The sequence below is a fragment of the Tenrec ecaudatus genome, chromosome 6, assembly GCF_050624435.1.
Source record: "Tenrec ecaudatus isolate mTenEca1 chromosome 6, mTenEca1.hap1, whole genome shotgun sequence".
Taxonomy (NCBI): Eukaryota; Metazoa; Chordata; class Mammalia; order Afrosoricida; family Tenrecidae; genus Tenrec; species Tenrec ecaudatus.
In genome coordinates, this window is record NC_134535.1 from 11899267 (window position 1) to 11922022 (window position 22756).

General features: G+C 45.2%; 1 protein-coding gene and 1 pseudogene across 1 annotated transcript in view; both read left to right on the forward strand.

Moving 5' to 3' along the window:
• WBP2NL (WBP2 N-terminal like) overlaps window positions 1-22055 on the forward strand; it is a 48673-nt gene extending 26618 nt beyond the window's left edge. The window contains exons 5-6 of the mRNA XM_075552627.1: window positions 11201-11680; window positions 21872-22055. Coding sequence (XP_075408742.1) covers window positions 11201-11553 — 353 coding nt within the window. The 3' untranslated portion in view covers window positions 11554-11680; window positions 21872-22055. The remainder of the gene's footprint in view (window positions 1-11200; window positions 11681-21871) is intronic.
• Window positions 3919-5515, forward strand: LOC142451890 (translation initiation factor eIF2B subunit delta pseudogene; annotated as a pseudogene).
• Window positions 22056-22756: the final 701 nt, after the last annotated feature.

A 22756-nucleotide genomic window follows, 5' to 3' on the forward strand; every position in this document is an offset into this window, starting at 1 on the left:
CCCACAATGCGAGCCCAATTCAAAGACACAGAAAACAACAAATGGTGGGAAGGATGTGGAAACATTGGAACTTATATACCCTGTTGTTGGCCTTGTAATCACATGCAATCACTATGGAAAATGATCTGGCGAGGCGTAAAGCAACTGGGAATTGAAATCCCGTACAATCCGGGAATATCACTATTAGGCATATATCCCAAAGAAACAAGAGACACAACATGAGTGGAAGTATGCTTTCCCATGTTTATAGCAGCACGGTTCACAATGGCAAGACACTAGATGCAGCCCAAATGCCCCACAGTGGAAGAATGGACAAAGCAACTATGGGACATACACACAGTGGAATACTATGCAACCCCGAAAAACAGTGATGAAAGCATGAAACACCGCCTGACATGGAAGGACCTGGAAACCATCATGCTGAGTGAAGTGAGTCAATCACGAAAGGACAAATATTGTTTGAGTCCACTACTGTAAGGAGAAACCCAATTAAACAAATCTTAGAGGCAAATTCTCAAACAAAGGGGTAGAATACCTGCCTACCAGCCATGAACCATACATCGCCTCCCCCTGTGTGCACTTCATAAGAACCACATCAGAAGAGGGGATCTCACAATGGCTAAGGTTGCTCCTTCAAGAAGGGGGGAAAGGGAGAAGACCATCCACTCGATGCTATCAAACATTGAGACAAAGCGGCAACAAATCCACAGGTCCTCCAGAGGAATGAGAGGAGAGCCTGGTTGGAAAAGCAAGTGAAGACCCAGGGAGGGGAGCAGATACATTTCAGAAGAGGCACTTGTATTTCTGTTGGTGGATAAACTGGGAGGAGCAAATTCACATCAAGAAGGGATGCTAAACAATACTTTTAGGGAGCCTAGTGGGAGAATAAACCCAATTTTTTGTTCCTGGGTAGACACTACTGGATATGTTTCTACCCAACTGCGGGTGATTAGACCAGGTATCCCACATCAAGCTGCATCTGAAATGAGGCGTGCGGATGAGAGGAAAAGAAAGAGACATGTACAAAGCATGGGATTGGGAGGGCAACAGTCTGATGGATTGAAGTACCGAGTATATTCCAAGCTTGGTTTTTATACTCTTCTTACAAGGGAATGGTTACAAAACAAACATCAAAGAATTTGCTTTAAAAAACATTCTGAACCTCTTATCTATGCAGATGTTACTTAACTAGGCACACTTTCTAAGCACTTGAATAATAACAGCACGATATTCTAAGATAAGCACAAGGACATGCAAGGTTCAAAAGAATCTTAAAGAGGTCTTAAAGAACTGAGTTATTTCACACTGTTTTTAGCTACAAGGTCATAAAGAACTGAGTCATCTCACAATACTTTTAACTGCAAGGTAAACAGAGGCACAGGGGTCTAATTAGTCTCCCACCAATAAACACCTGGACCAGCCTCCTACACCCAACCCTCAGTGAACCACACCATGGACTAAGTTCATGCTTACTGATGATGACCTTACATGCTGGCCTTACAGGGAGCATAGCATCCCCCAAGGGCCATACCAGAAGGACTCCATGTGGAAGCCCGACAGAATGAATTGGGCCCTTCCTCAAAACCACCTGTACCCTTGAACTTGGGACTGAAACACTGATGGGAGAGGAAGCAAAAGATGGCCACCCCAAGAATGTGGAAATGGTGGTCATTGGACCTTGGGTGGGACCCCTGACCAATGAAAAGGAAGGGACCCAGAACCTGCATATATTTAGTCCCTCAGTGCTCCCCTTGCATTAATATCAGGTTTTAATCTGACTGGTGTGGCAAGGATCTGCACTTGTAATAAATAATACAGGAAAAATTCCCCTCACACCAACCCCCATGCTCACTGTAAACGGAGCTCAATCAAGAAATCAGTCTAAAAAAAAGAAAAAGAAATCAATCTGTGAAAAGCAGCAACACACGGACAGCAGCTCGCAGGCGGACTATACTCGCATAAACTCCTGCCAACAGTATCTTAAATCCTATGTCATTGGATAAACTATTGATGTTAGTGACAGAGTCGCCTCATACCCCGGGGGATGCTTGACAATGCTTTTCTGTTTTGCTGCCTTTTCTTTCTTTGCTATCATTTGTTGTTGTTGTTGGTTTTTGTCATACTATGACAGCCAACGCAAACCAGAGCCCTTCATAACCTGGGCACAAGTAGATGGATTCTGAGCTTCCCCATAATTCTAGCCCCAATCCTAGAACAGTTCGTTTCTAAAATATGGCCCTGCTTGATACACACCTGCATGAAGAGCTCACTGAAGATAAGGCGCTACAGCAAGTGTGCTGAAGAAAGCAGCTGGTGCCCAGTGATCAAGTCGAATGAGGGTCTGGAGTCTTAAAGGTTTCTATTCAAACACGCAGTCATCTAAGTGAGGCATCAACCAAGTCCACATTGAAGAAGCACCCCAGCCTGTGCGATCCAAAGATGATGGTAACAAAATCCAAAGATGATGAAGGGAAAAGTATCAGAGCTTAGATTGTGAACACCCAATTTGTAGAAGGCCATGGCGGACAGTGGGTGCCCAAAACCCATCTGCAGAGGATCTAGTCAGATGAAGCCTCTGGCAGACCCCCTCGGCCCACAGACAGGGACATGAGCAGCTTACCCGTCAGAGTCTATTGTCAACATAATTTTGGTGGATTGAGCCATGGTATCATATGATACTTGTCAGTTGACCTCCTTCTTGACCCAATCTGAATTTGCTCTAGGCTCAAATATTCCTCCTTTGTTCCATGACAGAAATTTCTTCTCTGGCTTTTAAAATATTCTTGGTGGTCTTTTCTTTCTTACCTTTTATTTTTATATTATTATTTTATTCTTTCTGTTTCATGTTCTTTCTCTTCTTTTGTTGTTTCTGTTAGGTTTTCCAGTTTGTAAAGCACAGAAGGAGGAGATGCATAGAGACAATAACTGGCGCTAGGGTTTTTTTCCAGGAATTGGGCGATGAGAGAAAATGGGGCGCAAATAAGGAATTCTGGAGGGGCGAGGGAGCAGTAGAACTGATTTGATAGTGTATATGCAACTCCTTTTAAAAGCTATTTAACTATGAAAGAGTGTGATATGTGAATATTCTCACAAGAAATCTACTTAAAAAAAAAAAAGAAAGAAAGAAAGCAAGCAAACGTGATCTATGGTTGCCATGGGTGAAGGAGGCCGAGTTTTGCTGAGGGGCATTGAGTTTATGTCAATGGTGGTGGAACAATGTGAAGAGGGACATCAATGATGCTGTACAACATGGAGAGTCTAATCCATGGCACTGATTTATACATGTAGACTGCTTTGTTAGGTATATTTTTGCCACAATTAAAAAATAATTACATGACTAATAATGAGTACAAGGAAGAAGAAAATGTTCTAAAATTGATTGTGGTAAAGATTGTACAACTATTGAATTTTATAATATGTGGATGAAGTGCCAATAAAACTGCTATAAAATTATTATATAATTATTTTCATAATTTACCTTTCAGATCTTTCATTGGTGGTGTATAACAAGCCAATTGATTTTTGTTTATTGACCTTGAACCCTGTGACTTTGCTAAGTCCTCCTATTAGCTCTAGATATTTTCTTGTGGACTCCTTGGCACTCTTTACAGGGGTTCTCAACCTGTGGGTCACAACCCCTATGGGGGTCGAATGACCCTTTCACAGAGGTTGCCTAAGACCATCAGAAAACACATATTTCTGATGGTCTTAGAAACCGAGACACCGATCCTCTGCTTCCAGTGGGGGCAGTCCACCCACATGCAGACACACCCACCTACGTTAGTACCGGGCATGAAGACTGTTACCCATGTTACACCATGCTTCAAGACAAAATTTCATTTGTAATTAGAAATATTTCACAATATATAATTAGAAGATTTCGGTGACTGCAGGGAGCAGAGCCAAGGGCTGAGCGTGATGACCACTGCCTTGGCCATGGCCATTCGCGAGGACTCGGGATCAGGAATGAAGACAGAGCTTACTTCTAGGCCCGGGTCAGGGGGTAGGGAGATGACCCAAGAAGAGAAGCTTCAGCTTCGGAAGGAAAAGAAACAACAAAAGAAGAAACAGGAAGGAGGAAAAGGGGACATGGCCGGAAACTGGATCAACTGGCTCTGCAGCCCAGTGTCCAGTAGCTCCAACCAGAGAACCGCCAGGGCCCACCAGTCAGTTAGGCACCCCTGGGGAGAAAGTTCCACCTGGTCGGAGTAAAGCCGAACTTCGTGCTGAGCGGAGAGCCAAGCAGGAGGCCGAGCGAGCCCTGAAACAGGCAGGGAAAGGGGTTCCAGGAGGAGCACCCCCTCAGACCTGCCCCAGCACAGCCACAGAAACCCCCTCAGGAGGGAAGCATCTACCTGAGCACACCCAAGTTGATGATCCCACACTTCTGGGAAGGCTTGTTAAGAAACCAGAGTGACAGCAGGTTCCTACACGAATGGATTATGGATCCAAAGTCAGTCTCTTCTCCCACCTTCCTCAGAACAGCCGACAAAACTCTGTGACCCAGTACACGAGCATCCCCTCCTCTGTGATCCATCCTGCCATGGGGCGACTCGGCCTGCAGTACTCCCAGGACCTGGTCCATGGCTCCAATGCCCGGTGTATTGCCCTGCTCCGTGCTTTGCCGCAGGTGATTCAGGACTACACAGCACCTCCCAATGAAGAACTTACTCTCAGGGATCTCGTGAATAAACTGAATCCCTACCTACATCTGCTTCCTGACCCAATGCCGCCCTGTCAGCAAGCATGCCCAATGCCATCAAGTTCCTTAACAAGGAGATCTCGGGTGTGAGCGGCTCCAGGCGAGAAGAGGAGGCCAAGTCAGACCTCCGAGAAGCCATCGATCGGTATGTGCAAGAGAAGATTGTCCTCGCAGCTCAGGCAAGCTCCCGCTTTGCCTACAAGAAGGTCAGCCATGGAGATGGGATCCTGGCATATGGATGTTCATCTCTGGGGTCACGAATTCTTCAGGAAGCCTGAGCGGAGTGCCGGCGCTTTCGAGTGGTAGTGGTGGATAGTCGGCCATGGCTGGAGGGAAGGTACACACTGCGTTCTCTGGTCCGGGAAGGGGTTCCTGCCTCCTACCTGCTGATTCCTGCAGCCTCCTAAGTACTCCCAGAGGTCTCTAAGGTGCTATTGGGAGCTTACGCACTCCTAGCCAATGAGTCTGTGATGTCACGAGTGGGGACGACCCAGCTGGCCTTAGCGGCTCGAGCCCATAACGTGCCAGTGCTGGTCTGCTGTGAACCATACAAGTTCTGTGAACGTGTGCAGACTGATGCCTTTGTCTCCAATGAGCTAGATGACCCTGATGATCTGCTGTGTGAGCGAGGAGACCGCCTGGCCCTGGCAAACTGGCAGAACTACCCGTCCCTACGCTTGTTGCATCTACTCTATGATGTGACACCCCCCTCCCCCTGCCACATAGCTCGTGGATCTGGTGATGACAGAGCTGGGGATGATCCCTTGCAGTTCCATGCCTGTTGTCCTCCGAGTCTAGAGCAGTGACCAGTGAGGGTGGAGGTGGAGGGCACCCCCATGGGGTCAATAAATGACGTACCCTGCAAAAAAATTTTAGATTTCACTAGATATTTCACAATATATAGTTACATATTGTTTTGTGATTAATCACTATGCTTTAATTATGTTCAATTTGTAACAATGAAAGTACATCCTGTATATCAGATAATTGCATGACGATTCATAACAGTAGCAAAATTACAGTTATGAAATAGCAACAAAAATAATTTTATGCTGGGAGAGGGGGTCACCACAATATGAGGAACTGTATGAAAGGGTCTTGACGTTAGGAAGGTTGAGAACTACTGCTTTAGAGGATCGTATCATCTGCAAATAGATATAATTTTACTTCTTATTTTCCAATCTAGATACCTTTTAGTTCTTTATCCTGTCTTATTTCTCTGGCTAGTACTTGTGATACAAAATTGCATAAAAATGGTGAGGGCAGGCAGTCTTGCCTTGTTCCTGAGGCTGCCAGTGATGCCGTTCCCAGAAGCTAGGGTTTCCCTGGACGGGGTGCTGGATTCTTGCTGTGGCAACGGCTTGTTTCTATTGGAAGCTTACCTTGGTTTTCTGGAAGCGTGTGTGATAACTGTCTCTTCTTTTCCGTGGAAGGTCACGGGGCCACACACTGGGCTCACTGTGTCTTTAAAGCACACTCGGCGACAGCAAGGTCACATCCCACATGCCCCCCAGTGGGAAGAAAGCCGCATCGATGCCCAGGTGTCTACCTCAATCTCTCAGCCTCTAGCCCCTTCCCACCTCTTTTTCCTGTCTTCCCTATCCCAAGGTTCAGGAAATCTTCTTCCCCTAGATTGCTTGCTTGAGGGTCTGATTATAGTAATCACTGTCATGCTTTGACCCCTGCAGTCGTCAATACCCCTCATGACCATCCTGTGTGGTAGTCATTGTGATTTCCAGTTGGAGGAGGAGGATGCTTACAGGAGCCCCCAAGGTCAGGCAGCTCATATGTGGTGGCACTTGGATTCAGAACCAAGTCTGTCCAACGACCAAGTCTGTGCGCTTCCTTTGTCCTGCACTGCCCTTCCAGTGCTCTCTATGGGTGCATTTCACCAACGCGACAGAGTCTCCATTTGGAAATGTTCTCAGAATACCTGTATGGCAGGTGCGTACAGCCAAATGAGCTGTGTAGTCTCTGGCTTCAAAGGAGCATGTAGGTCAGGATAAGGGCTGTATACATTCTTATCTCAAAGGGGAGCATTTCTGGGCACACATGTAAGATGGATGTTAATACCTGGTTAATTAATGGATTGAGTGCTGCTGTAAATCTGACTCGAAAAAAAAATAAAAAGAATTTCTATTTTGCTTGACTTCTCAGTTGCCAGAGGAATTCCATTGGGAATTGTAAATTATTGGCAGGATGGGCCCGTCCTGTATGTGGTAGTTCCTAGACAGACGAACACGCCAAGTGCCCAAGAGAGCCCTAGCCCAGGTAAGGTATGGGGAGATTCTTTCTGGGAGATGGCAGAATTTGCTAGGGGGTCAAAGACGTCTTCACTGCAGCCTTGGCTTTGAGAGACACAGCAGAGATTGAGGGCATAAGGAAATGGTCACGTGCAGCACCCTAACCCTGTCTGAAACCTGTCGGCAAGCCGTCAAGTAACTGGGCCTTTATTTCTAGCATTCTTTTGATTATTATAAACAAGCATGGGACATATCAACTAATTACAGTAGGAGGAGCAAACCCATGCTCCTATCTGCTTCCCCTTCCGGGTTCACACAAGCCTGGCCACCATGTCTTGGTCACATCCGTCAGCCTAACTGAGAATGTCAGCCCTGGGCTTCATGCCCGGTATGGTATCTGTTACTTGTTGTTCCTATCTCGTGCTGATAAGTGAGGCTCTTGGGAAGTGCTAGATCAGTGATTATCCAGTGTGATTTACTGCTTTTCGTGGCCCTCCAGGAGTCTCCCAGAAGGCTTCTGAAAGACTCCCAACTGCTGGTCTGTTCTCGGGTTCTCGCTAGAGCATCATGGCATGTTCAAGGGCTTTTAGTTTTGTTTACAACTAAAGGCTGCTTATTTGTGACCGTAATGGTTATCTTGTTTTTTAGGAGTTATTAAAATCAAGTGTCTATTTATCATCTAAAAGGAAAGGTTGATGGATATTTTGAGATCAGTGGTCATTCACCTGTCGTCATAAGAAATGACACAGAGCGTCCTTAGAACATTTATCCAGTTCCTCTTGATGGCAGCATCCTGTATGAGTGCAGTCCAGTATCACAACCAGGAGCTTGACATTGATACTGAGCAAGCTGACCGAAGCGATGCCATTTTGTTGACTGCTGAATGACCTGCCTTCTTCTCCCTCCCACCTTGGGAAGTCCCACTAGTGATTGAATTTAGAATGTACTCTCATGCTCCCGAGATCAGGACATTGTAATTAATCTCATTATTTGTCAATATTGTTCCTTTCGAGGTTGTAATCTGAATGTTGTGATTGATTTTGCTATTCTGTAATATTGTTTCTTTTGGATGATACAATCATCCCTGTACCCTGAAACGCTCTTACTCTAAAGAACGATAGAGTTAATTTGCCTTCTGCTTTTGTGGTCCTGCTCACTCTATCAAAAAGTCCCTGATAGATGGGCTCTTGCTTACATAAGCTGGCTGTTGTCTCCACTCGGGAGTGCAATCCAAAGAATCGCTTTTAGACTCTTGCAGTCCGTTTACAACCAAATAAAAGACTCTTCTAAATTCCAAGACATTATAGTGGCTGTCATTGATTTGAACCCGCAACAACACACTTAAAATACAGAACGCTCGCTTCACCAAGAATCGCTCCTGTTGCCTTTTGACAGCCATATCTACTCCCCTCCTGCACCTTTCTCCTTAAGTCATGGCAACCAGTAAGCTTCATTTCTGTATTTCTGACGTTTCAAGAGTGTTAGGTCAATGTCATCCTGCTGTCCGGAACCTCTGGGGATAGGCCTCTTTTTCACTTGGCATAATTTCCTGGAGACTCGTCCGGGTTGTTTCTTGTGTCGATAGTCTGTTCTCTAGTATCAAGTAGGACGTAGCATCTGTTTTTATCTCCAGCCAGTGCACAGCCATCACCCACCTGTTGTTGGAGGCGTGCATGTGGTTGTGGTGCTGAACAAACGTCTTCAGATCTTGTGGACTGGGTGGGACGACTTCAAGAGCAGCCGGGAAAACCCCTGTGGGTCACAATGGAACCTTGGTTGGCAACAGATGATGGGGCAGCAGGTCATTGGGTTGTGCATGGGATCACCACGGGTTGGGGTCCACTCAAGGGCAGCTGGAAACAGAGCATGCATTTCGCGTAGACGTGCCACAGTTTCTTTGAAGCCATTCCGCAACTGAACAATATCTGGGTTGTGTTGCAGTTATAAGGCGGCAAGTCTGTTGAAAGTGAAAGCAAAGAGTCTGATGAATGGCAAAGGGTGTTTTGCAAATCAGAGGATCAGAGTCAAGAAACTCTTGAGGAAGTGCTCTAAGGTGGCACAGTGTTATCTCACCCCCACGAAGGCCATTCTGACTCACAGGGACCCTATAGGACAGAGTAGAACTGCCTCCGTGGGTTTCCAAGGCTGTCAATCTTCATGGAAGCAAAAAGCCTCTTTCTCCCAAGGAGCACCCGGAGGCTTTGAACTACCAGCAGTCCAACCTGACAGAGCCACCACGGCCCCTGTATTCATCTAGGTACTTCAGAGAAACAAAAGTTCGCGTGGGTTTGAACTCCACTCCGGGCACCATAATGTGTTAGTCTGGGTACTTTAGAGAAACAAATCCACAGAAATTCATGTAGAAGAGAGAGTTTTATGTAAAGGTTAAGTGCGCATCAAGAAAACATCCCAGCCCAGTGCTGCCCAAGCCCACAAGGCCAACATTAAGCCATTAACCCATATGTCCAGCACCAATCCACAAAGTCCTCCTCCATCTCACAAAGCACATGCAATGATGCTGATTGCAGGAGGAAAGCCGAGTCAGTGAATGTGTAAGCACCTCAGCGCTGGCAGGTGTCTCCACATGGATGCTCCAGCACCCAGGGCTGCATTGGGGAAGGGCCAAGTGGCTTCTCCTCAGGGATGTCTTGCAGGAGATGAGCCTTGCCAGCTGAAGCAGGGAACTGGCTAAGGTAGCTGGTCCGACCACCAGAAAGCAAGAGATCCGAGAACTAGAAAGGCGAGGCTCTGCTATTCAGTTAAACCCACATGTGTTTATTGGCCAGGTTGGCACAATAAACTAACTACCTCAGCCCATTAGTTATAAGGAAGGTTTGGAAAATCACAAGTGTAGTCCAAAGGCCTATATTCTTAAAATGAGCGTAGCTGCTAATGTCACATGATTAACACCTGGACCATCTTCTCTGGGTGGCTGTTTCTACCCACAAACTCATCCGTGTGTGTGTGTGTGTGTGTGTGCGTGTGTGTTTGGACAGAAGTAACATTCTGTGCTACATGATAGAAAAGTATAAATGGAGTCACTTAGAACAAGGAAGGATTTGGTCTAGACCAGCGGTTCTCAACCTGTGGGTTGCAACCCTTTTGGGAGTCAAACGACCCTTTCACAGGGGCCACCTGATTTATCACAGTAGCAAAATGACAGTGATGAAGTAGCAACAAACTTAATGTTATGGTTGGGGGTCCCCACCACACGAAGGGCTATTAAAGGGTAGCGGTGTGAGGAAGGCTGAGAAGCGCTGCTCTGGACCTTACCCAGGTGTTTCAGTCATCTCAAGAGCTTTTGTTTTTGAATACTCTCTCTTGGTTGTTTCCATTTTTTGCCTATTTTGAATGACACTTCTGTAAACATCCATGTCCAGATTTTAATGTGAATATAAATTTCCATAAAGGCCCAGGAGTGTAGCAACTAGTTGTGTGGCAGTTACATAGTTAGGGATGGCGGTTACATAGTTAGGGATGGTGGTTACATAGTTAGGGATGGCGGTTACATAGTTAGGGATGGCGGTTACATAGTTAGGGATGGCGGTTACTTCTTTACTTTGACCAGTGAGATGTCATGGGATTGTTCAATAAAGTTACAAGAATCAAGTAAATAAATTGTAAATTAATCAAGTAAATAAACCAAATCAGTTAATAAATATCAATTAAATACATTGGTAAATAAAGTAACAAGGTGATAGACTATACTGCTTTTAATTTATAATGTAAATTAATTTATTATAAAAATTTGGGAGAATTCATGGGGATTTATAGATTAATTTATTATTTAATGTATGAACTAAATCCATAGTATTAAGTGATTTTTTAATGTCAAGTGAAAAGAGCCATATAGAAAATTATATTTGCTATGACTATGATTATATTTTTTAAATTCATAGAAATTCTACAAGTAAATACACCAAAAGTAGTAAATATTTGTCTTCAATGATGGAATTAAAGGTACTTTTCTTTGTTTGTATTTGCCAAATGCATATTTTTCATTATCTTTTGGTAATCAAAGCACGTTTTATTTGTGTGTGTGTGTGTGTGTGTGTGTATCTAATTATCAGGCTGTTTTCATGTGCATTTAAACCCCTTCACAGCTGATAGTTGCTAAAGAAAATGGCTTTAACCTTATTCAGCCTGAATTTTTTTCTCATGTCTGTCTACTTCAGCATTATTTTTATGCTCTTCCTTGTCTAGATTTACCAGCCTAGAAAGTGAGTAACCTTTTTCTTTTCATTGTCATTCCCAGCTGCTTTCTATTCAACTGCACCCATCAGAGTGTCCCTTACAGAATATGGACGACCACTTGTGAGCCATAGAGCCCAGTCTGTGAGAAATGATCCCCCGCTTCAGGGATATGGACCACCATCTGTGGAGCATGGAGTCTCACCTCCAGGATATGAAACCCCGCCTCTCAGACGTGAAGCTCCACTTCCTGAATATGAAGCCCCGCCTCTAGGATATGGAGCTCCGCCTCCCAGATATGGAGTCCCACCTCCAGGATATGTAGCTTCACCTCCCAGATATGAAGCCCTGCCTTCAGGATATGGAGTTCCACCTGAAGAATACAGAGAGCAACTTCAAGGATATAGGGCAACCTAACCCCCTGGGCCTGAGCTCATCCCTCGTCCTCTTCTCAGGCGCATTCTCAACCTTCAAGGAATCCCTGAAGCTTCCCCAACTAAAGCAGTACCCTAAAAGCGAAGTTGTAATAAGAGAGAGGACTCAGGTATGTGATCAAGGCCCGTCCAGGGTACTCATCCCAGTCCGGGAGCGGGCAGTCCCCCATGACTAAGGTTTACAAGTAGAGTCCACTCTTGATTAGCTCGGGTAAAGGAGGAGTCGAATTGTAGGGATCATCTCAATATCTCGGTTGATGTTGGGCTGCATTTTTGAACATACCTTGAATGTGGAAAAGCTTCTTTGGCTCCCTCCTCCATTCAATAAACATGTTTATTATGTTTAATTTACCAGGCACCAAGATATGTGCAGACAATCCCTGTGTTGTGAATGTCCAACTTATCACCAAGACAATTCCTACTTGCCCTTTAATGTCATGTCAACTGTCCCTCCCTTTAAGATGACTGAAGCAATCCCTTGTTGTGGTTGTTCGGTGCCATGCAGTCAGCCCTGACTGATAGCAACCCTACGTGCAGCGAGGCCAAGCACTGCTAGGTCTGCGCCTTCCTCATCATTGTTGTTACATTTGAGGCCATTCTTGCAGCCACCATGTCAGTCAGCTCTTTGAGGGCCTTCCTCTTTTCTCTGCTTTACCAAACACGATGCCCTTTGCCAGTTGCTGGTCTCTCCTGATAACTTGTCCAAAGCATGTGAGATCAAACCTCGCCGTCCTTGCCTCTACTGAGACAGATTTGTTTATTCTTTCGACAGACCAGGAGACTTGGAATATTCTTTGCCAGCATCATAGTTTAGATGTGTCGCTTCTTTTGTGGTCTTCCTCATTGGCTGTCCAACGATTATAGGCATATGAAGCCACTGAAAATACCGTGGTAGCATCTAAAGCTACCCGTCCTTGCCCGCAAGTCAATTCTGACTCGTCTCCCTGACAGGCCGGAGTCAGACTGCTCCTACGAGTGTCTGAGGAAGCTCCTTGTACATTCACCCAACAGAATGTGACCAGCCATTGAAACAAAGTTCAAGAAAGCCCGTTAAGTAGACCAAAAACCACAGAGCAGTAAAGGAAAAGCGGTAATAAATCTAAAGCATTTGTATGGCAAACCCAAAGAAAAAAAATAAGGATGTGAATTGCCAGTCATGGAGGCAAGAGGGTAGCCAAGAAATGCTTGAAATGACATTCAGCCTGATTAGTGTTAGAGAAATGCGACTTAAAAGAAGAAACTCCTCTCAACTCGCAGATTCACAAAACAGTAAAAACCTCGACACCCTCAAGCGTTAGGAAGAATGTGGAGGGAAAGGCTCTTCTTAGACACAATTGGTTGGAGTGAAAGTCATCAGGCTTCTTGAGAAAGAAATTTAACAGTACCATTTAAAACTTAAAATAACCTGATTTAAAAAAAAATCATTTTATTAGGGGTTCATACAACTCTTACCACAATCCATACATACATCAATTGTATAAAGCACATCTGTACATTAGTTATATCCTCACCATTCTCAAAACATTAGCTCTCAAGGGAAGCCCCTGGCATTAGCTCCTCATTTTCCCACCTCCCTCCAACATCTGCTCCTGTTTCAGCAGTTTCACATCTCAATGAGAAATACGTACACTTAGGCATCAAGATTCATATAGGAAGATTTTCATTACAGCGTTGCTTATGATAGCATGGACCTAGAAATAACCTAAACATCCATTAGTAGGAAGCATTTAAATAAGCTGTGGTACATCTGGTTGCTGAGTGGCACAAGAAGTTGTGCACAACAACGAGCCCAAAAGGTTGGAGGTTTGAACCTACCGAGCAGTTTGAATCAAGGGCCCCATGGAAGCAAGGCTTGGCAATCTACATCCAAAAAAATCACAGCCACGAGATGCCCATATGACAGATCAGGTCACTGTGTGGGAATCGACCAGGCAGCAATGGATTTTTGTCTGTCTGCTTGTTGACGGGATAGCTTGACTCAATGGCAATTCAATGCCATCCACCTAGTCATAACATGTATGCCACACATGCACACATGTCAAAGACGAGTTGTTAGTGAGAAATGCAAATGGTAGTGCGGTGCATAACACAGCGATTTCTAATCCTGTCAGACTGAATGTCCCCTTTTATATTTCATTTCCCTCATGTATTTCCTAATTGCCTAGTTCCTGGGATGAAATGCTACCCTTTCTGAGAACCACTGTTCTAGACTATTCCAGATCGCCCCATAGTTTTATTTATTTAATTACTTTTCTTCTAAAGAATTTTTTAAATTGTGAATTGGGTGGAGGTCACAGTTCTATTAGAGAAATCTTCAAACCATTCCCCCGCCCTGGCATTCTATCTCGCGTCCCTGATTTCTCTTTGTGAAAGCTGGTCTTCACACACCTTGGCCCACCATTTATGGAGGCCCAGCTAGTTGCTTCACATTGAAAGTCTCTGTGAGACCCCCAACTTCAGTAGCTGTTGCCTCCATGGTCTTTCTGCAATCCGCTTTCACCAGTTGCTGGACGTCAGGCACCTCCTTCATCATGATGGTCTTCCCTCTCTCAATCATCTTTGAGGTCTCCCAACCTTTCCTGAAAGTGCCTGATCCTCTAACAACTGTTGATCGATGTGGGACAGCGTCCCCAGGAAGTTGTTGCCAAGTTTCAATAAGGTGAACACACGTCCACTTGAGTTTTGTTGAAGATTTGATGCTAGCCCTTACCTCCAAATATCTCCCCCAAACGTAGCCCCTTTCTGAAGGGGCTCGAAGCAGGCTAGGAACAAGTGTGTTACTGAGAGGACATCTCGGTGGCCCTCCACAGGCTGCAGCTTAGGACACTGTGGTCGGAATAATCCCGTGCACGTTCCAACTGGAACTCCAGTAGCAATGGCTTTGTTTACTTAGGCTCCTGTTTGTAGAGCTGAAATGGTGTGTGGTCCCTGGAATCCCCTTCTCTTATCTCTGCCATCAGCTGGTGCTGACAGATGGCACACACATCCACACTCTCACACACAAAGACATGCGAGTACTTCCTATGCCGCTGCCACAGGGCAGCCACTGCGGGCAGTGGTTGGCGCATGTGCCTCACCTTTGCTTAGGCATGCTTGTGGTTGATATCCTTTCAGTTTAGATTCCAGAGTTCCAAAATAGTCTATTCCAGTTTCTCTTTCCAGTGCAATTGCTTTTTTTGAGGGACCAAACTCTAACACTTCCTACTCTGCCGTCTAGTGTGACTGATCCCTTTCATGGGTTTTAAAGAACTCTTCAGAATAGTGATAATCAGTGACAATGCATCTTCTTGTTTTTAATGTATTTGAGTCATTTCTGGGGTTTTCCTATAACAAACAGCCTTGTGATTAACTCCTCTGTCTATAGAACTTTTTCTGAATTTTGGATTTTTCCTTAAAACCGATTAGCGCTATTGCTTAATCCTCTTTGTAACAATTAGGGAATCAAATGTTCCTGATCATTTGGAAACAGCCCTTCCCTAGGATATCCGGGGGATGTTCATGGATACTGTATTGTTTTTAATGGGGTTACTGGGTCAAATATATTTGGATAAGCCAGGTGTAATTGGTTCTTTATTTCAAGACTTCTCAGAGCCATGATGAACTTAATGAACTCCCTTAATGAACTTACTTAATTAATCTCCAAGAGGGAGACATTATCAAAAATAGACAGCCATTTTAACATTTATTTAACCACAGAAAAGTTTGTATGCTGATATTAATAGATGATATGTTTTATATATATGATATATATTACTCAGTATAACAAACTGGGAGGAGATGTGGTGGGGTAGTGGTTACAGGTTGGGCTGCGATCTTAGAGGTCAGCAATTCAAAGTGATCCACAGCTGTGAGAGAGAAAGACCAGGCGCTCTCCTCGCCCCACAGTGACAGGGTCAGAAACTCACAGGGCAGTCCTGCTCTGTCCTCTAGGGTCACTGTGCATCAGTCTTGTCTGGACGGCAGCGAGTTTGGTGTTCTGTTTGATGTCTCTGAAGTATGTTGTTGTTGCAGTTAGGTGCCACCCAGTCAGTCCCCACCCATCGCGACCATATGTGCAGCAGAACAAAGCACTGCCCAGTCCACCCCCTCCTCACTGCTGTCTTGTTACCTTGAGCCCATTGTTGCAGCCTCTGTGTCCTTTCTCTTGAAGCGGTCATAGCCAGCATAATAAATCATATGATTACATACCAGTCCATTCCTGCTCACTAATGCCTAGAATAAGAGTTTCTACATTTCCCATTCCATTTTGATGGCATCCAATTTCTTACATTCCAAGTACAGCTTTGCGATGGTTTCTGTTCATTTCTCGTCATTTGCCCTCCGCCAATGACGGCCCTGCAGGCTCTAGTCCATCCACGTCTTTCTGGTCGACTCTACTTTGAGAAGGCAGCTCTTCCGCAGTCATATTTTGAGTGCCTTCTGACCTGAGGGGCTCATTCTCTGGCACAATCTCTGAAAATGCTCCGCGTGTATTTATGAGGTTTTCAGTCCCTGACGATGTTTCACTGCCAGTGGTTAGTTCTTCTGAAGTTGACAGCCTATTCCTTCTTTGTTGTCTGTTCTTAGTCTGGAAGTTTTGCAGAAACCTCTTCCCTTTGGGCGGCCTTGCTGGGATTTGAAACACCAGTGACATCACTTTCAGCATCACAGCAACACCCAAGCCACCACAGTGGGGTGAACGGACGGCATTCCAAACCTTAAAGCTCTTTTCAACTATAGGGGACAAATCAAAGAGACGATTCCTCCTCCAATTTCCAGTAAAGGAGCCATATGTCCCGTGTACAGAAAGGAACGGGATAGCTTCTGCTATACTTTATTGTGCCAGCCTGGCCGATAAACACAAGTAGGATTAACTGAAGGGCAGAGGGATAAATGGCTCGGTGAGCCTCACCTTGGTTGTTCTGTGCCTCAGTTTAAAGGGGTACACTACCTGTGGGATGCCTAGCCTGTGGACTGTGTCGCTGTAAATTGAGGTCCCTTTAAGCCCACACAATTGGAATGTTCATCTCTGGAGCTGGGGACCGACAGTTGATGACAGTTGGGGCCTTGCTGTTTGCTGCCTGGATATATATAGCCCAGCTCTCTCTACAGAAGGGGACTGGCACCTGGCAGCTCTCAAGCCTTGAAGGACTGCTAGTGTCTCACTGCTTTAAAATTTAACTGTTAATTTCTTGTATTATCGATCTGTATATTATTTAACGGTTGATTTCTTGAATTATATATCTATCTTTATAAATATACTTATATATAATTACTAGCAATCTGGTTTGTCTCTTTAGAGAACCCTGTCCAATACAGCTTCTTAAAGAATATGTAAGATAATGTAGAAGTAGCTGCTGCTTCCTATTAGAAATTACTGGCATCGAGTCCTTGCCCCCGGAAGCTGGACTGTCGACAAGATGCCCAGGCAACTAGCATAGAAGGGGGAAGTAAAATGAAAAAATATAAGTGGGAATTTTCCCTGAAAGTCCCCAATAGCCTGGATCACAGGATTCAATTGTCTGTTCCCTGAAGTTTTTTGAGGTCAATGATGAGATTTGTTTTCTTTCTTTTTAATTTTGAAAAAAATCATTGTGAATTAGTTTCATAGCTTTTTCATTCGACAATTCATACCCATTCTGATTCCACTCATCCATTGCATTCCCCTCAGCATGCCATATGTATCCCGCTTCCTCCTGGTATTTCCCGTTTCCATTCCTCTTTATTGCCTAGCCCTCTGAACTTTGTCCTTGGGTTAAGGATGCCCTTTGAGTCTTCATTGGAAGTGATATGGAAGTGAGTTCAATGCCAACCTGAAGGGTAAGAGCCATAGTTTTGGGGGTCGCACCAGTCTCTTCCCAACCAGCGAGTCTGGTCTTTTTGTGTGTGTGTGTGGTGATTTTGTAAGCAATCGTTGTGAGATCTCACTACCTTCGGACCAGCCGTGTGTGGTGATTTTGAATTCTGGTACACATTTTCCTCCCACTCTATCCAGGATCTTCCAATGCGATCTTTTCCAGAGCAGTCGGAAGTGGTAGCTTGGCACCATCTAGTTCTTCTGATCTCACGGTGGTATAAGCTGATGTCTGCCTAGTCTATTAGCTTATTTGGACGAATTGTCCCCATGTGTCTTCTGATTTTCACACTCTTCTCAGGATGCATATGGCTGCTGAGATGTTTTTAAGATCACAGTTACTACTCATCAAATTAGGATGTAGACCATTGTCTTTGTGAACTATATTATGCCAGTTGACTAATTTTTTTTCCTTATGAGTTTCGCGCTCTCTCTCTCTCTCTCTCTCTCTCACTTCCACGTGCATCCGTACGTTATCAGATAAGCAGAAGTACCCAGGAGAAGAAGAGGGAAAGATGCTCCAAACTACATCAGGAATCAGGGTCCCCCCACCCCTATTCAGCTTTTGGTTTCTGCTGGGTAGGTGATGGTGAATTGCAAACAGAGTCAAGCGCCTCTTTTCTGTAACACTCTGGGGGAGTTAGACTCTTTAGAAATGCAGAACTAGGCCTTTTCTGCCCTTCATCATACCTACATCATTGTACCACGTGGACTTGGCCAGCCCATTGCCTTGATTTGAAGTGTGGTCCAGTTACTAGGAAGGGAGACAGATCCAAGTCTGAACGTGGAGTACCATCATGTTCTCCTGCAAAAGGTGCCTGACACAGGTTCCGCCAAGCTGCCATACCCAAAGACTGTGATTGAACGGAACTAGCACCAACTACGTGGTACTAGGTGCCCCTCCCCCTGCTATTACTTCCAGGCCACGGCATTCTGTCTGTAAGAGGACCCAGATTTTGTTCTGTGAAAGACAAGCCCAGTTCTGAGCACAAGGACTATGTCTCATCAGCCTCCATTATACGTTGGGTACTTCTTTCCTGACTACCTCCCTGCCTTTCTCTTTTCCTCAGCTGCAGCAGAAATAATCATTCTCTCTTGTCTAATTTATCTCTCCATGTTCTATTGGGAAAACAGTGGAAAGGGAGAGGGCCTTTTTTTAAAAAAACATTTTATTAGGGGCTTGTATTGGACAGGGTTCTCTAGAGAGACAAACCAGATTGCTAGTAATTATATATAAATATATTTATAAAGATAGATATATAATTCAAGAAATAAACCATTAAATTATATACAGATAGATAATACAAGAAATTAACAGTTAAATTTTAAAGCAGTGAGACACTAGCAGTCCTTCAAGTTTTGAGAGCTGCCAGGTGCCAGTCCCCTTCTGTAGAGAAAGCTGGGCTATATATATCCAGGCAGCAAACAGCAAGGCAGGTCCCCAACTGTCATCAGCTGTCAGTCCCCAGCTCCAGAGATGAACATTCCAATTGTGTGGGCTTAAAGGGACCTCAACTTACAGCGACACAGTCCACAGGCTAGGCATCCCACAGGTAGTGTACCCCTTTAAACTGAGGCACAGAACAACCAAGGTGAGGCTCACCGAGCCATTTATCCCTCTGCCCTTCAGTTAATCCTACTTGTGTTTATCGGCCAGGCTGGCACAATAAACTATAGCAGGGCTCATACAACTCTTATCACAATCCATACATATACATACATCAATTGTATAAAGTACATCTGTACATTCTTTGCCCTAATCATTTTCTTTTTTTTCTCTTTTCTTTTTTTACATTTTATTAGGGGCTCATACAACTCTTACCACAATCCATACCTATACATACATCAATTGTATAAAGCACATCCGCACATTCCCTGCCCCAATCATTCTCATAGCATTTGCTCTCCACTTAGCCCTTTGCATCAGGTCCTCTTTTTTTCCCCCTCCCTCCCCATTCCCCCCTCCCTCATGTGCCCTTGGTAATTTATACCTTGTTATTTTGTCATATCTTGCCCTATCCGTAGTCTCCCTTCCCCCCCTTCTCTGCCGTCCATCTCTCAGGGAGGAGGTCACATGTGGATCCTTGCAATCAGTTCCCCCTTACCAACCCACTCACCCTCCACTCTCCCAGCATCGCCCCTCACACCCTTGGTCCTGAAGGTATCATCCACCCTGGATTCCCTGTGCCTCCAGCTCCCATATGCACCAGTGTACAACCTCTGCCCTATCCAGCCCTGCAAGGTAGAATTCGGATCATGGTAGTTGGGGGGAGGAAGCATCCAGGATCTGGGGGAAAGCTGTGTTCTTCATCGGTACTACCTCGCACCCTGACTGACCCATCGGGAGAGGGCCTCTTATCCATCCCTTAACCCTCTGGTAATTGTTGTTAGGGGCCATCAAGTCAGTTCCAACCCATGGCTGCCTTATGCACAACAGAATGAACCACTGCCCGGTCCTGGGCCATCCTCACAACTGTTCCTGTGCTCGGGCGCATTGATGCAGCCGCTGTGTCCGTCCATCTCCTTTAGGGAATTCCTCCTCGTCACTGGCCCCCAATTTTACCCAACACAATGTCCTTCTGCAGGGACTGGTCTCGCCTGACAACATGTCCAAAGGATGTCAGAAGAAATCTCACCATCCTTGCTTCTAAGGAGCATTCTGGCCGGACTTTTTCCCAAAATAGGTCTGTTTATCCCTCTTAGCAATCCGTGGTACTTTGAATATTCTTCTCCAGCACCACGCCACAATTCAAATGCATCGATTCTTCTTCAGCCTTTATGAATAATGTCCAACTTTCATGTGCATATGAGGCAATTGAAAATACCATGGCCTGGGTCAGGTGCCCTGTAGTCCTGAAAGTAACCTCCTTGCTTTCAGTTCCTTAGAGAGGTCTGTGCAGCAGATTTACCTGATGCCATGCATTCTTTGAGCTCTTGACTGCTGCTTCCATGAGCATTGACTGTGGATCCAAGCTAGACAACATCCTTGACAACTTCAACCTTTTCTCATTTATCATGATGTGACTGGTGCAGTTGTGAACATTTGGGTCTTCTTGACACTGAATTGAATCCATATTGAAGACTGCAATCCCTGATCTTCAGCAACAAGTGCTTCAAGTCCTCCTCACTTTCAGCAAGCAAAGTTGTGTTGTCTGCATATGACAGGTTGTTAATAAGCCTTCCTCCAATCCCCATGCAACATTCTTCTTTATCTAAGGCAGCTTCTCTAATTATTTGCTCAGCATGCAGATGGGATCAATATGGTGAGAGAATACAACCTTTCTTAATAAAAATCAGTATCCCCTTGTTCCTTTCACACACCTGCTTCTTGATCCAGGTTCAGGTTCCGCACATGCACAATGAAGGGTTCTGGAATTCCCATCCTTCCCAAGGTGATCCATAGTTAGTTATGATCCACACAGTCAAATGCCTTGGCATAGTCATTGAAGCATAAGTAAACATCTTTCTAAGACTCTCTACTTTGAGCCAAGATCCATCTGATATCGACCGAGATCCCATATTCCACATCTTCTCCTGAATTCGGCCTGGACCTCTGGCAGCTCCCTGTCAATGTACAGCTACAACTGTTGGATGACCTTCAGGAAAATTTTACTTGCATGTGTTATCAATGAAATTATTCTATAATTTGAGCATTCTGTTGGGTCACTTCTTTGACGTGAGTAGAAATATGGATCTCTTCCAGTCAGTTGAGCAAGTGGCTATTTTCCAAAGTTCCTGGCCTAGATGAATGGGTGCTTCCAGTGGATTGAGTTGTGGAACCATAAAACAAGCCCAAGTGGCCCTCTTCTGGCTGTATGGACTGCGTGTTGTAGTCAGGGCCTCCACACCACCTGCTCAAAGCAGATGCTGCCTGCCTCAACTCATCTGAGGACTAGGGGTGAAGGGGAGACCAGCTGTGAGATTTCCAATCCATAGAGTCAAATGTGCAAGAAATATTACATGTCTTTGTAACCGCCAAGATTGTACAAAGGTATCCAAATCTTAGGTGGCATCAACACACTGGCAAGGTCCTTCAGTCACCAGATGGCTTCCAAGACAGCTGCTGTCCAATCCTGATAGCCCCAGCCGTCAGATAGCACTGTTTTCTTGTGGCCCAGAGTCCCGGGTTGAGAGAGGATTCATCCCCAGGGAACCACTGCACAGCTGTTGCCCCAAGAGGTGGGGAGCAGAGCCCCATGCCCACGACTCTTGAGAGACTCGTGGATCGCCGATCCTTCCCTGTGCCCCTCCAGCCATGCTCCGGGCCTGTGTCCCCTTTGCCCTGTCATCACCCCTCCTCACCCCAGTCTCAACAATTCGGGTTTCCACAGGAGAGCATGGAAACCTTTGCCGGATGTGGCTCTCCTGGACCGGTGCTTGACTGTTTACTTTCAATCATCCGTGTGCGCATGCTTACAGCATACTGAGACGCCATCCAGGTTAACCCTGTGACATTCCTTCTGCCCAGGTTCCCTAGCCATCGGGTCAGAAATCAGCCGTGTGGATCCATCCCAGCCTTCGCCCTCGAGTGCGTTCCGGAGAGTCGCTGGGACAGAGTCAACCATGGACCTCGAGAGAACAAAGTGGTTTTGGAAGGTTCTGAAATGGATCGGGAAGGAGGAGTGCTGTCTAAGGCGAGAGCTGATACAAGTGGCCAGTAGTTTGATTCATCTAGGAGTGTACTTGGTAACCAATATTAAAAAGAGAGAGAGAGTACGTTCTAGTGGTTGGCATTTATTATAGATAATAAAACAGTATCCTTTGAATTGAGTATTATTAAACAGCTGTTAATATGGAGCTCAATTAATGAATTGCTTGTGAAGTGGAAATCTTCATGGGGCAAGTCTTTGAGTGCCCTGGCCCAGGGCCATTGGAGCTAGATTTCCGAGGCGGGAACAGAAGGAAGGGCGGTTTCCTTCTCAGCCCCTGAGAAGCTGCAGCAGTCTCTAGGTTTGGAGAGGTGATTCTTTTTCTTTTTGCCCCCCTCTTTCCATTTGAGTTTATTTAAACACAGCTCTCAAAGCATTGGAGTAAAGTCAGGCCTCCTTTGGTAAGCAAAGGACCCGAAAAGAATATTTTAAAAATGAACAGGGCAAAGCCTTAGCTCATCCATGACAGAAGCAAAGTGGCCCTGCCTCTCAGGCTGTGCTTAACAGCACCCAGCATTGTTCACATGGCCTAGGAGGGGAACATTACATTCGAGGTTGGAATGTATTGTCATTTTCCAATAACTAGTGGAAATATTCTCCCAATGTGACAGCTCAAAGACAGGCGCTGGTGTGACTCTTCGTAGTCCCTGCCGTAGAGCTAGACCGGATCACAAACAGGCAGACAAATCCTCAATTACGTCAGC